At 39.8% G+C, this 16,092-nt stretch overlaps 1 protein-coding gene across 1 annotated transcript in view; it reads right to left on the bottom strand.

Moving 5' to 3' along the window:
- The window catches only part of fbn2b (fibrillin 2b), a 66,289-nt gene extending 52,068 nt beyond the window's left edge, over window positions 1-14,221 (bottom strand). The window contains exons 1-4 of the mRNA XM_034673232.1: window positions 14,092-14,221; window positions 9,720-10,044; window positions 1,425-1,507; window positions 1,192-1,293 (exon numbers count right to left, since the gene is read on the bottom strand). Coding sequence (XP_034529123.1) covers window positions 1,192-1,293; window positions 1,425-1,507; window positions 9,720-9,898 — 364 coding nt within the window. The 5' untranslated portion in view covers window positions 9,899-10,044; window positions 14,092-14,221. The remainder of the gene's footprint in view (window positions 1-1,191; window positions 1,294-1,424; window positions 1,508-9,719; window positions 10,045-14,091) is intronic.
- Between the last annotated feature and the right edge of the window lie 1,871 nt (window positions 14,222-16,092).

The raw sequence follows: 16,092 nt of genomic DNA, 5'->3' as shown, positions 1-16,092 counted from the left end.
GTGATTACATGTGCAGTAAACCACCTCACTCCTCTCCATTCCTTACACACACATATTCACACATACACACACACATCCTGAGTGGTCTGTAACTAAGCCCAGCAGACTGAGCTGGGGCAGCCAGACTCTCTACTTTAATCCTGACAAACCCTGTGACCTGCAGACTGCAGGCTTGGGACTCTACACACCACTATTACACTGGCTACAGTATTATTCTGGCTCTCATGAGAGAAGGGTGGAACCATAACATCTGGAAAACAGCCGAGCAATTGGATGAGTAGGAACTGAAACAGCTCAGTGTTACGGCGATATCATTTCATCAGTAGTTTGGCCCACTTAACACAATGAGCACAGTGGAGTGGAGTCAGCCTCTGGGTCAACTGAAGGAATAGTGGAAACAAACTATTTCTATCCTTGCCTCAACTAAGATGAATTTGATTATTCTTATTTTGATAGCATTGATCATTGTCTGCTGTACCTCAGGTGCTGAAAAAAACTTGCTTACCCCCTTTGTTGAGGAAACCATAGATTTCAATTTAGACAGATGTTATATATGTGCAGGAAAGACAAAGCTTTAGCAAACACAGTGATTGGGAATGGTGGGATCAGAATAGGTCGGTCCAATGGAAATCTAAAGTTAAAAAATATTCAATAGCTTACAACCAGTTGATTTGAAATGACCACTATATTCTGATAGAAATATAGAACTCCAACTACAATGTAGTACTAGAATATGTAGAACTAGAGCCCATCATTGGTATATCAATTCTGACAACCAACCACACATTTAACGGACATTTTGAAGTTTGTAACTATTTCAATTCCCACCACTTACAGAGGTAAACAGCTCTATACAATAGACTGTATATTAAATGGATGTGGTATCCGTTTTGTCACCCATCTGTTTCTGCAGCCCTGTTTAGAGCCACATAGGTAAAATTTCAGAAGCTGGAATGGGGGCTGTTTTAAATATTCCTTGAAAAATCTCTTGAATACGTATTTAAGTATTGCAATAGTAGCTACGGAACTGAACTCCAAGGTCCTCCTTGTTTGTATGCACTGGGGAAGAATTGTCAGGAAAATGCAATGTAACAGAAATACCTCTATAGCTTTCTATTACATCCATATGATGAGGTTTGAGGTTTGATGGGGTTTCAGTATGTGTGTGTGAGAATGAGTACAGTTACTGACCTCCCCCTCCTGCTCCACAGCTGGGAGAGAGCTGGCCGTTTGAACAGGTACACATGTTTGGTCTGGAACAGAATCCATCGCCACACGAATTCCTGCAAATAGCTGGAAAGAAGAAGAGGACAGTAAATTTAATTGATACATCAATTTTTCATGTCTTTGACTATTTTTGTAATCTCTTTTCCTTGGCTCTGTGGTATGACATGAAAGAGGATCTTTAGGACGAAGGAACTTACGAACGATACACTGGTTCCCTCCCGGCAAAGTCTTCCAGCCTGGACAGCAGTATGAATGGAAGCGAGAGCCACACACATTGGGCCTGACAGAGACAAAAAAGAAAGAACAAACAAACTCACTACACACTCAGACCTCCCAAACATATTTTAGTTAGACCCTGAAGAAACAGATAGAGCTATGAGTTATTTACTGAGCTCCCCAAGACCTGCACGGCCTCTGCTTTCAGGATAAACAAAACAAACTTTGATACAAAGCCTCCTCGGGTGATGGATGGAGGTATTTTCAGAAAGGGAAGGGGGGGTGCGAGGGGCCTACAGCACGAGAAGCATTTTGTTTTCATTCATGGCTGAATTTAAACTTGGAGGGACAGGATGTATAAAGTCCTCCTTTCTCCCAAATTCCATGACTGGCTGTCCTGTTCTCTGGCAAGCATCCAGGGCTGCCCCCCTTCCCCACCCCCTGCCTGCAGAGAACTTTGACCCCGTCTGACAGATGTAAGATTCATCACAGCTTATGGGAGCCTTGATTGGCCTGACAGGTTAGCCACAAATTTTCCCTCATAGGAGATGGATGAACCACATCTGAGAATGACTTGCCCTCTGCTCACGCACGCACAACACACTCGTGAACATGCAATGGGACTCAGTTTGGCTGCTGCCTTATGGGCTGATGCTCAAAATGCTTCAGTTTTTATCTTCCATGAATAATTACACACTTACTTATAACTTAATTTATTGAAAAACTGAGTCAAAATGCCAACTCGTATCCAACCCAAATCCATAGGATATGTGTTTGAGTACCAGAGTACACTTGAGTGAAACACACCAAGATGCTGCATAAAGCTGTTTAACAAGCTGAAGGTATTCCAACACTGTGGTGGTACTAATGATATCCTTAGTGACCTTTCAAAGCACATAATGACGGGTGTATCAGTCGTCATCTGTGTCGGTGGTTAGTTTTTTGCATTTGCTGTTGGCATGACTAAGAATGTGGGACCACAGTTTGGGAAATTGGGCTAAAGTCTGATCCAGATGCTCATGGTAAAGTCATTACACAGGGATCACATCTCTTTGGTCTGGACCATTTCTACCCCCAGGATGTTATTTACGACTGTTTAAAGTCACGCTAGATTATCCTGTGTTTTTTTGATAGTCACCAGGAGAAGCGCAATCAGACACAAACATGTCAAGCCCTCAAAAGGACACATCAGATATGTGCTGTGTGTCCATCAAGTAATGAGACTTGTGAGAGACAGATTGAAAGAAGAAAGGTCTAAATGGTCAATTTGGACTTCAAGACCCAGCTGTTGCATTTCCCATGTTGCAGCTACTGTATATCAAAAGAGCTTCAGTGCCTGCTAATTAAAATAATCTTTTAAACTAAGCCTTATTGAGTATTTAAAAATTATTTAAATATTCAGGGAAGGGGTAAAATGTGCAGGGTAACTTACTAAATGAAATTACACAATATGCACAATGCGATACGATAGAAAACAATATGACACAAAGACATGATACGATATGACACGACACAAAACGAAACAATAGGAAACATTACGTTACGATACTAGAAATATATTTGTATATAATGTAATGAAACATCACTAATATTTGTAAGTAATATGGAAATTGCATTGGCCAAATCATGATATAATGCTGTATGGATATTTTGTCCCACATCTGACTCTAAGTCTCAGTTTTAAATGATGTTTATTTCCTTGAACAGATTTCTGGTCACAGATTTTGTTCCTCTATGAACGGATATTTGCATATGCATACAGATAACAAATCCGGTCATAGATGTGGTCCCTATTAACTCTAACTCCATTCTCTTGTCTCAGGTTGCTAGCAGGACCGTAAACATGAACAGCACACTGAAGGGGAAGTTTTGGCCCGGATGTCTGTTATCAGTTATCCAGATATCTGCTGGCTGCAGTGGAAGTTACAGTGGAAGAAATATTGGCAGCAGCCCCCCAGAGGCTAAATCGTTGTCAGGCCATGGCCGACAGGTTCCACGACTGAACCTAAGTTAATCCTGATGACATCATTATGACTCTCATCAGGATCAGACTATGCAGAGCTCTATCCAGAGCCACGTGACATTTTGCTGTTGAAATGTGCTCAGTGGAGCGCACATCACAAGTAAACTCAAAGTAACTTTGATGTAAAGCTTTTACACCTTAATTTTAATTATTTTTCCTTAAAATGTGGCATTAGGGGAGTCAAAAATCCTACAATGTTTTATAAACTGGAGCTGTGATCTGCAATTTTGTATGTTGAATGACTTAGAGGTAAAAAAAAATATATATATATGGCATTTTCAATTGCTTGAAGATTTTAATGAGAATTTGCTCGCAATACATAGGCAGAAGTAACCAGAAGCATGTTGGCTTTGCTTTTATCTTAAAGATTGGAAATGATAAAAGCTGTTTTTGAAGGTAACATGCTACAACAGAAATGTATAACTTTAAGTCTTAAATGCAGTCTAAACCGAGGGGTTAGAGAACAGGACACAAATTGGGAAACTATCTGTTAGCTCTGACGAACTTCTCCTGATCCTTCACTCTGAAACCACCTCTACTCCCCTTCTTCTCCCCCAGAGAGGTGACAGCTGAGGTTTGAATCTCTGATGGATGGAGAGCAGTGCTCACCTCCAAACATATTACCAGATGGCACAAGGAGACAGACAAACAGGTGGGCAGTCGGACCAGAGATATTTACACAGTCGGACAGAAATAGGAGGATAAAAATAAGACAGGAAGGGAGAAAGGACAAAAGCAGTGGGATCGCTGAGAGATTCAAACATGACAGTTGGTTTTGGAGAGAAAGTGTGAAGAGCTCAAGAGGAATGGCGAGTAGGGGGAGAGAAGACAGGATGGTGGGAAAGGAACAGGGGATCAGTGGGAGGGAAAGCAAAACAAGTTTATGTTGAAAAAGAGGAGGAAGCAGGAGGAGGAGTGGGAGCGGAAAACTGAGATATGGAAACAAAGGAGAAAGCAGAATAAGCAAGAAGAGGCCGGACCCTTGGTGGGGGTTGAATTTCTAGGGCAAATACACAAACCAATTCAAGCTTTAAAAGAAACTTCAGAATAAAGCGAGACACTGACATTCCAGCACTTAATGAGTGAACCCGACGTCTTCCCTGATCTATTTCCCCACAAAGCGTTGAAGATTTTCCACAGTTTCAGACGTAAAGGATGTCAATATATGAAGGATTACACGGGTCTGACCCTGAGGTGCTCTGGTTTGTTATTCTTCCTCTCTCCCCGCTCTTTCAGTCTTTCCTCCAGGTCAGTGCCTGGTCTCCAATCACAGAGAGGAGGCTTTAGAGGATGAACTGAAGTAAAACAGAATGAAAGACAGCCATAAAGAAAGCATTTTAAGCCCCAGGGGTTTTCCTCAATATTGAAATGTCCTACTGTTCTCTGGGCTCAATCTAAAGGAGATTAACTCTTCTGTGGCCATGGCACTGCCTTTGAAGTTCCCTCCTGGGCCGTGGATCGCTCGTTAACTGCCATTAATAGTAATAAAAGGAACATGGCTGCCAACTAATTCAAGAGGAAATATGAAGACTGAAGGAAACAGGGAAACTGTGGTCAGAGTTTTTAACTGAGGGAGAGTGGTTCCTGTAAGATTTTCAGACATGGCCAAAAAACTATAATTGCCATCATTTTATAAAACTATTTCACTATAAAGTTTACAAATCTATATATATCTTTATCAAATTTAAAATAATCAGAATAAATGATTATTTGAATAAGTGATGGTAACCTTGCTTGTTGTGCAAAGAAGTGTCAGTACTTTCTTTAGGTTTTTAGCAAAGGGTTTGAACAGTAAAACTAGAAATTTCACAAGTTATATGACCGTCGCTGGCCTGAGGGTCCTTCCCATGCAGGAATCCTCAGGGGTCAAAGGCTAGGGCGGTTCAATGCAGTTGGCCTCCACTGACATACAAGGAAGGGCAGCAGCAGGCAGGCATGGAAAATGACTACAGACAGCCTGTTTCCATGAAGACACAGAGCAGAAGTTCACAGTTGTTAGGGCCTCAGGTCAGGTGTCTGTGTCCATGTATGTGTGTGTCAGTGTACTGGTCAGAGGTCAGAGGTCATCTGCCTGGTATCTGACCACTCTCGACAAGATGATTATGTATTGCTGCCTCTAGCAACACCTGGGACTGCTGCTCCACTATCAGATTTCAGCTGAGGGATGATAAAGGAGTGAAGTGTGGGGAAATAACCCAATGAAAGAGAGATAGATTTGAATCTGTGGAGAGAGAGATATACACAAAACAACATGCCATACTTTACACAAAGAAAGTAAAGATAAAAGGACAGAAGATCGTCACAAAGATCTGGGGAATAAACAAGAGTAGGGTGAAAATTCCATCAGTGAAAGTAAAAATACTACAAGAGAAATACTAAAGGGTAAAAAATAATGTTTTTCCTTGTAATTTGTTACAGAAAACAATATGAATCTTGATGTAAAATTCCTATATGTGCCATCTTATTGTATGAGGTATAGAAGCGTTATCAGCAAAAATTACAGATGTTCCAAAGCATCTGTTTCCATGTCTGTAAGCAGAAATTCAAATTCAAACTATCCGACAAGTCTAAAGATCAGAAAACACTCATGAGCATTAACAGTTTAGCGCAGGATCCCAGAGTCTGCATATAAACTCTCTCATATTGGTTTTCCAAGTGTGGCTAAAGTAACCAGAGCTAGCACCACCAGCCTTTTATACTGCTTGAGGGCTAACGTCCACATACCTGTGCTGGTTCTGCATTTCTCAAGTCAAGTAGTTGAATGCCAATTAAACCAGATACAGCCTATATACAACTTTGATCTTCATTTTCTAGATTAAAATACAGCAGAACTAGCTTCTGACTGGTGGCTGGTGGTGAGTGGCTGAGTTACAGCAGAACACCAATGCCATATACCCATGAAATATAGCAAAGTTATAATAGAGGTTGAAAAGACAGAGAATGATTGACATAAGAGTGATGTGAACAACAGATATAAAACAGGACTGACTGATTGATGGCATTTAAAAAACATACAGTAAATCACTGAATACTTCAGTGGTGTGGGTTGTTAAGAGGAGATACTGTCGTCTAGCACAATAACCTTAACTGTGGTTTACCACACAAACCCTAGCCTGGATTTCCATTTATCAGTTTGGCTTCTATAAAACCAAGATTGTTCTGTATTCAAATGATTTGTTGAAAGCTGTATTTGTTTGTGATTAGCTCTAATGACCTGCTGTTTAGCAGAGGTATTTGCAAATTAAATAAAGCCCTCTAAATGGATCAGGTCATGCAATGGGTTCTTAAGTATGAATGCAAAATGTGTGTATGCTTCCAAAAATGTCAAATTGAGGAAGTAAACTGATTGCTGAATGGTTTCTTACAGTCGGACATTAAGTGGAAGCCGCTTTTGTGAGACCACATGCCAATCAGCTGTCCAAGATAATCCCGTCTTTACAGCTCAGTCTTAGCCAGCTCATACAGTAAGCATTAAATGCAGACACATAAAATCTCAAATGGAACCCAATGCATATAAAACAGAGAGGGAACCTGGCGAATGTTCACTCATTCCTAATATAAATCCTTCTTGAGCTTTTAGTTGTTCCTTCTTTGGCCCTCGAAACACTCAGATACTGTTTGTCTGATGTGAGAAGGTTTATACTGTGACATCCAGAATGAAGAATGCATTTATTTGCTGTCAAATGAAGCATAAGACAAGGCAGACAGTCAGTAGAGGACCTCATACAGGCTATCATGGTGGTATTAACATTATCCTTGGAGGGACATGAATGGCTGAGTGTAATTCTCTGTTATGGGGCTGCCAAATCAGCCAACATCCAAGGCAGAGCTGGGTAGAGCTTGGCAAAGTTGGGCAAAGTTAATAAGGTGGTTGGCTTCAAAAAAATGTGTCTGGACTCTAGCTTTAACATACAAAGAGTCTTATTAAACTATAAATATTCAACTCTTTTAGTGTGAAGAAAACATTCCCAGTCTCTGCCGCACACTTGTCCATTGCTCATTCTACCAACCAGACAGTCAATCAGCCCTCAAATAAAGACGACTGGTCAGCCAGCCAGCCCCAGGTCTGATCAGATACCGCCCTTGAGTGGACTGATGCCAGGCTGCAGTGGGAGCCAATAAATCAGAGTCAGTCAGCATCAGACACAGTGCTAGCAGAGACAGACCAGGGAATATGGAGTTCTAGCCAGCAAATAAACACAGCACCCCAGCCCAAGGCCAGCATAATGACCATCATTAAACTAACCTCCCTCCATCTCCCACACAGAGAATCCATGAAAGCCAAACTGAGTTACTGACAGTCCACTCTGTTCACTGCAAGACAAAAACTGAAGTTTACATATAATACAAGTTTGATGGGCTGAGAGAGTTGTAGTAAATTCAACAACTCCTGTGTCACAAATATTTTGCTCTCATTGAAAATGAATGTCTTCACCCTGTGAAAGGTTAGGTGAAACATGCGCACATGTAGATGACTAGTTTAGTCCGATTTAAGATCAACTGTGATCGTTTCCAGCCTTCGACACTTAACAGTAACTGAAAATAAATTCAGCACATTAAGTCGATTTGCCTTGGCCAGGTCTATTGTGGCAAATGGCAAACGCAGTTCAATTTCATCTGACAGTTAACAGGCAACACCTAAAAAAGAAATCAAAAGGATTTCGAACATTTTGTCAAACAACTCTGGTTTGTGGTACCCAAACTTGCCTGAGGCCCGGCGTGCAAACAGAGCTTTTTAGCCTTAAAGTACCCTGAGCTTCAAAGATGCTCTGTAATCTCATTACCTATTAACTCCAGTACACAAAGCTGTCACTACATGAGCATTTCATTCCAAGCACAGTAGTGTTTCCAGAACTTAACAATGTAATGGAAAAAGTCTGCAGGCTTTTCTTACGTGTTTTCATGAAATAACACACTGTTTGGTGGAAATAATATCCTATTGTGCAAGGTCTCCTGCCTGCTTGACTGTCTCATCTGGCTCATAACTAGAGCAGAAATGTCAAAGGAATACATGCACGCTCAAAGTTTGGAAGAAAAAGTGTCTTCAAAAGTCTAAATGTCTTTTGTTATTCACCACGGATTAATGCCTTCCATATTAACCATTTTAAGTGACAAGACTGGGAATATCTATTTCATCTACACAGCAGGAGTTTTCACTGAACATGATTTTAGAGTAAACACATGCTCTAAGGCTCAATGTGAACTCTACCCTGTACTGTCTAAAGCCACAACTAAATACAGTTCACTGTGTCAAGTGTATTCTCTTGTGCCTTATTTCTTCCTTTCTTTCTCTTCCTTTCTCTCTTTCTTTCTGTCTTTCTTTCACTTTTCCAGTCCTCTGTTATTCCTTCAGCAGCTTTGTCACCTACAGCAGTGAAATAAATGCCCCTTTTCATACCCCCCTCCGGTGATACGAATACCTCATTTCCTGTGGCTTGGCACTGGGGGAACCATAAGTTGGGACAGATGGGACTCTGATTGGAATAACTGATGCAGACATGAAAACTGGCCCCAACAAAACATCCTTTGTTTTTCAAGAAGTGGTGAAATATACAGTGAAAACTCTTTGCTTCACTCACATACTCCCCATACCCAACATTTGCAGTGTTTAGGTCACAAAGTTAAAGATCTGGACTACAAGAGAGAGAGTTGGGGGAGGAGGGGGTGGTTACAGCTGAGGTGATGTGATCCCTGTACTTCACTTTCCTTCCCACATGCATGACTCAAATGAACAGCGCATTTAAAAACACACATGCATAAATGCAAGTTCATATTTACCCACTTAGGCCAGCAATCTCCCTACAGCAGTTTTGAACTGCTCTCTCCAGCTTAACTGGAATTTAGGTCATGCTTTTCAGTCATCATCTCATCATGAGATGTATAGAGGTTTTTTTCCCTCTTTCCCATGAAAATGTCAATTTGCTGTAAATATACTGGGAGATTTCAGTGTGGCAAGCAGCCTGTTAAGGTTGAACATGTGCTGTTTTTGAGAAAACAATGTGGTAGTATTCAGCAGCATAATTTGGTATAAGGCGAGCTTGGCCTCAGACCAGAAAGCACAGCAGTTGAAAGAGTGCTGCCAGGAAAGCAGAGAGGGGAAAGTCATTTATATTTTAAACCATCTCCAGACACAGCTACAAATGTTCTAAGTTATGTATGCAAAACCAAACTTAATGCAATTTTCTTCATTTAAAAAATAAAATGAATAGAATAGATGGCATACACATAAATACACATAGGTTCTCAGCCTTACCCTCTCAGTGTCTCCTGGCCACGACGTCGAACCCGCTGCGCCTCTCTCTGGTCCACAGTGCCGGTGAATCGGCTAGCTTGGTACGGTCCATCCCCAGTTTGAGCACCACTCACATGGCCGGCTGAAAGGCACACCGCTGCCCATCCCAGCAGCACCTGAGCCAGCTTCCCTGATCCCATTGGTAAGTCTGGCTACTCCTCCAACCGTAGCACCTCTATTTCACCACTCAGTCCCTAGTTAGATATTCTCTGTATTGACCCAGGCTGAGCAGTGGGACGTAGACCTGGATCCTGACCAAATCCTGGGGAGCACTCCAGAGTAGAGGCTAGACAGGAAAGAGACAAGAGGAAAGCTTTTTTAAAAAAAGTAATTGAAGCGCATATCAATCAATCTTGTGCAGAAGGGTGAATGAGCTCATATAACACATTACATTCCAGAAATTTGTGTCTCATCAACACCTCGCCTTATGTTTCAAATGTATAAAAACTAATTGACGAAAGCATGATTTAAAGTGGGTCTTGTTAAAAAAAAATGTTTTCTGTTAAAAAAAAATGTTTCCTTGTTTTTTGATCAAGTTTGCACCTGTAAACCTAAGCTGCTAGCTTGCAAAAGCTGTACATTTCATTTATCAATAAGCGTTGGCAATGACTAAAAAGTACACTGACGGCTAATCCATCACTCCTAGCTAACACGAGCTAACTACTTTTAGCTATTTCTTTCTTTTATCTACTATGTTTAGCTACCATAAGAAAACTACTTAACTATTTTCTGTTTATTTAATATGAAACTTAAATTGTTGAGCTGTTCAACTAAGTACTTAAAATGTTTATGAATTACCTTTGTCTTACTACTTCAATCATAGCCAGTTCTAGCTAACTACTTGGATGTCTCATCCACTTCGCTAGTTTTTCTTGATTTTTCCACCATATGTCCATTTTTAGCTATTCCTAGCTTACCATGTCAAGGGTGAATTTGTTTTAGCTTTAGTTAACTAATCGAACTATCTATCATTAGCCTATCTAACATTTCAGCTTTATTACTTTCAGCACATACTAGGTTATACATTACGTTCTTTAATAGCTGTCATTATCTCAATATTTCAAGTTTATCAATTTACTTTAAGCTAACACGAGTATTTTTCTTTGGTCAGGATATTAATTACATTTAGCTTATACTTGTTCAAACTGTTGTACTCTTCATATTGAACTATTTGTGGGTTCCTACCAATTATTTTTGCTTTAGCTAGCAAACAAATTTAACCATTTAGTCATTTTTTTTAGTCTATGATGGCTTTACAACTTGAACTGTATCCTTTAGGCTATTTTATTACGTTTCTGTTTTACTCTTCATTTTCAATGTCCAGGTTATGCTTGGTTAGTATTTAGATAGTTAATCTATTGATTAAAGCTAACCACTCCAATTACAGTCATAAAATGTAGCTAATAACAGTTTTTTCATTACTTTTACACAAATAGTTCTGCAGATTTACCAATACATTTTCCAACTATTTAAACTATTATAATGTAACGATGAATTTATCACTGAGCTAACAATTTGAGCAGGGTTTTTTTTCTATAATGTTTGCAAACTATTTGGTTCATTTTTCAGTTTGAATAAACTCTTAATTTTTGAAACTATTTACTCTAGCTTATTTGCAACTTTTTGGGTTATTGTAAATTCTACTAACTTTCATGAGCTAATCACATACCTCAAGGCACTGCAAACATTGTTTTTTTCCCCTGGGAATCCCTCCCGACAGCCATAATCACTTTCACCCTCATGATTCAATATCTCATACATTTTCAACTTTGAAAAAGTTTGCGAACAGGAAACTGCATTACTCTCCTGTAAAATGGTATTTAATAAAATTACGAACTTATTCAATTTTTTTGTTTGGATATGCTTGAGGGTTATATTGAGAAAAGAGAAAACATGTGTGGGGCTTGTGAAAAAAAGAAGACCATTAAAGGAAATAGAAGACACACTCACATCCTGATTTCCAGCAATCTGTTTTTAACTATACTAAACTTCAAAGCAGTCTCAAAAGTGGTTTATCACTCCATACACACCAATACATGTACTGACTAAAGACAACAGAGAGAAGTCATAAAGTGATTACAGAGAACTGTATCCAGTGAGTTGAATATTAAATGTTTATTACCATTAAAATGAAAGCTGATTAAGATTAGCATCATGTGAAAGTGGACATGGTGTCTACATGTCTCTATATGTTTGTAATTTCCAAGTGAACCACTGCACAAAGACAAAACGTCACTTTTCTGTAGAGCTACACAACTTCAATATCAAAAGCATTACATCTGTTAACCAGGTATGTGATATTTAAGCTTCAATCCATTAGCACATTAATTAAAGGTATTTTCCAAAATCAGTGTTACAAAGAATGATGCTGAAAAGTAACATAAAACATGTATCTGTCACACATATGGACATAAAACGGTAACTTCATTTTTTACTTTTATGTATACGTCATAATGCCTCTAACAGCCATACATGCAAACTGTGATCAGGGGGACATAAATCAAGACTGCTGCAGTTTTAAGGGTTAAAGGATCACAGTCTTAAATTCTAGTCTCATGCCTAGAGGGAGCCAGAGAGACAGACTGAAAGGATAGCAGAGGACTGGGTTGAGGGTTAAATGGTAAGATAAGCTAATCCATCATCTTTTAATGATCTCTCTCCATCACTGTTACTACAATAAGAGAGATCGGTGAGGTTCAATTATTAACAAAGACAAATTAGTCATCCAGGGCATGAAATTAAATTACTCTGATTATTTTTTATTATGTGATAAATGAAGTCTGAATCCTTAAATCTAATTTAGTTGGATTTGCTAACCCCATATGTAACCTATAGTCTTACAAGCATGTCCTGGCTGCATTAAGTTATGTTTAATTGAAAAACATTTAGATCTGGACAGCCCTCAGGTTTATTTGCTCTTCTCTACCTCATTATAGACCACAGGTTTAAGAGTACACCATGGGCCCCTGGTGATATATAACCTCAGCAGACCCTGCCCTCAGCCCTCAGCCCTGCAGCCAGAGGTCCAACCACATTATATATCTAAGCCGGACAAAGACAAGAAAATAAATATGGCCCCACGTCCCTCTGGCTTAAATAAATTCAAATGGATGGAAGATAGGTGAGAAGTGAACTTGCTTTAGTATGTAGATACAAAGGCAAAATGGTGGTTGGCAAGACAGTGACCAGCCAGAAGGGTAAATCAATAAATGCATTTAAACCCTACTGCTGTTAAATCTGCTATAGTTACATGTTTCACATACTTTCTTTTCTAAGGAAGCATAAAAAGTTTGAGTGTTTATCTATCCTCTCACAGCTGCTTTAATCTGGCGTGCTAAAACTCCAGTTATATAGTTATAGTTGAGAAGTTACCAACTTATTAGATTCTTCACAGTAATTTACTTTTATAGTCTGACTAGGTTTAAAAAAAAATCCATGCAAACAGTATCAAAAAGTTGTGTTTCGCTGCTTACAGTTAGAAAAGAGGCGGTATCAATGCAGAACAAAAGAAATGCAAGATCAGTTTCTCCTGACTCTTCATCTGCAAATCTCCCCTTGAACTGTGCTGTCAAAATGATACAGGAAAAGCAATCATAGAATCACCTGACCGCAATATGTCCTGTAAACCATCTCCATACACCATGACCAAGCATTAAGTAGGCTTCTTGCACTGTGATTTTAGAAAACATCCTAAAAACGAGTCAGTGAAGTGAAAAATCACAACTCCAACCTTACTTCATCCATTGAGGAATCACATATGTAGGCTATAAATGTCCCATCTGCGTCACTTAGAGGCTAGTCTATAAAACTGCCATTAACGCAGTCTTTGGTAAGTTGACAGGAAGACAATTTTCTTTCTTTTCTTTCTTTTTGTTTTTCAATAAAGCATCATTGTAATGAGCTCTGCATGTCACTGCAACTTTTATGAATGGAGCAAAAATGCAACATCAGCTCCTGCTTGCTAAAACTGCACCTAATCCCAGCTGGGAAAATGGTTTAGAGCACGTTTTGATTCCACTTAACTTGCCAGGAAAACCACTGTATGATAAGTTGAGCAGGGCAAGCCATTAAACTGTAAAACGTGACTAGCATGTACGGTTCATTTTCATGCAGTAAAAAGCCGGTAAAAAGTGCCACTTCCGACCGTCACGCGTCTGGAAACAAATGTCAAACTACTTATCCAGCATTTTGCATCTTAATGTCGTAACTTGACCCCGTCTATCTTGCAGACAAGCATACAGAGCTAATCCCCCGTGAAACAACGGGCTTCTGAAACAATAGTCACAATCACAGCCATTGATAACTTGATCGAGAAGAATAATGCGCACAATACCTTGCAACAATTGAAGTGCCTTGGCGTCGAGAAGCCCTGAGTCGGAATTTGAGACAGGATATGTGCCCCCAGAATGGAATATTGAACTATAGCCTTGTGAGAAAAAGAGAAAAGTTAGGGAATTGCCCTGTTTGGGAGAGGGGAGGGGACAGAGATGGAGGCAGAGGCAGAGAGAGAGAGAGGGGGTAGTAACGGACTGCAGGACAAACCCACATTCCTCAAGACTCCTAGAGTTGTTATAACAAGGGGGCCAAGCTGCTAAACCTTCACACTGGGGATAGCATTGCTTCACTATCATCACCCTGAAAAACACACTGCTCCAGGCTTCTTCACTGATGAGATAAGAATCCCACTAAATCTTTGATGGTTACTAAGCAGCATTTGCATGAACATCAGGCTGAGGAGGATGAGCCAATAATGACAGCTCAGCAATATAACTATCATTATCCATTGTAAGGTGAAGATGCCACTAAAGCTGGTGATCACTGTCAAATAAAACAAGATAGGGTGTGTGCTCAGAATGTGTTTGTGAAATTTGTGTTGCCGATTTTCATAGATCACACCCAATTTGTAAATAAAGTTTCCAGCAAGGCATACGAGAGAGTTACTCTGTCACTGTGTCACTTTTACGCTTGCTATTCAAACAGTCCTGCTATTTACTGCCTCAGCGGCCCACTGGACCCGTGATTGACACATCCTTGTGCTTTGTTGCCACAAGTGCTGATAGGAAGTTAACATTGAGAGAGAGAAGCCATCTGGGTGGTATATTGGTGAGGACAGCTGAGCACATCTCAAGTGTTTCTACCCACTGGGCTGATACCAGCACTCTAAACAAAGACAGGTCACTGTTGGGCTTATAAGGAGAGACTGTTTTTGCTTGAATAAACTGAGACACAGAGGTGAAGTTGATGTGCCTGCTCTTGAGAATTCATTGTTGCTGCTGCATGGGTATTGTATGTAAATGAATCAGTTGGAGATCATTCACTTGACAGGTGGCAACTTAAACCAGACCATAAACCAATTCTTGTTATACTTAGTAAACTCACCTATTGACAGAATGTAGGTTAGTTTCCTTAAAGAAGTTGTGTTACTTGTCACAGGAATTGAGCACTTGGGCTTTTGTGGGATTTGACAACAGATTGTAAATAGAAACATCAGCAGGGGACCCAGGCTCAAGACTTTGACTTTGGAACATCTGTCCAGCTGGAGTTTCCAACATCTGTCCTGTTTCATTTAAACCAAAGTGGTGAAACTGGGACCTTGAGTGGTTTTGATGACAATTTTTGCCCTAGAAGTACTTTGATTAAACCGTTAGACTTACCCATAGGCGTTTCTAGCCCATTTTTGGGGGTGCTGAAGCACCTCTAAATTGAATCCCAGCACCCCTAAAACTTGAGAGATTTCAAAAAATGTTTTACTGTATGTACAGTACTTGGTTAAGACGTAATATTTTAACAACAAAAATACAGCAGCTCCACCGCCTTTTACATAGTGTGCATTTCATTTCAAATGAAAGTCCAAAAAATAATTGAAAATGTCAATTTTTGGTATTTTTGGTACTCACTATAGGGAGCTGGTTTACTCCAGAAACATACATACTGTTTATGTGTATGTTGAGGAGCTGCTGTCTGTCTTTCCCCAGAAATTAGGGTTACCATAAGTTTCTTTTATGATTCCAATCCATTTCTCTTTTGCTGTGGTTCAACATTTAAATAACCTTTATCAGATTTGATGGTTTAGTCACAGACTTTCCCAAAAAGTGTTATACTTATCTTTCACAAATGTGGGAATGGGAACAGTTAAATTTATCTTGCCCGTCCGGGCAGATCTCTGGGTGCTCAGCACCCCTAAACATCCAATCCTAGAATCGCCCCTGGACTTACCCACGTCTATATTGTATATAACTGATATCAGCCCAAAAACACAGTAGACACATGTATTTCAAGCATGCCCCAATTACTTTAGTCAAAATCAGTAGGGGTGACCAAGTACTGGTATCAG

This window comes from Notolabrus celidotus, chromosome 2 (genome assembly GCF_009762535.1).
Source record: "Notolabrus celidotus isolate fNotCel1 chromosome 2, fNotCel1.pri, whole genome shotgun sequence".
Lineage (NCBI taxonomy): Eukaryota > Metazoa > Chordata > Actinopteri > Labriformes > Labridae > Notolabrus > Notolabrus celidotus.
Note: the sequence above shows the minus strand (reverse complement) of the source record. Positions and strands in the feature narration are given on the sequence as shown.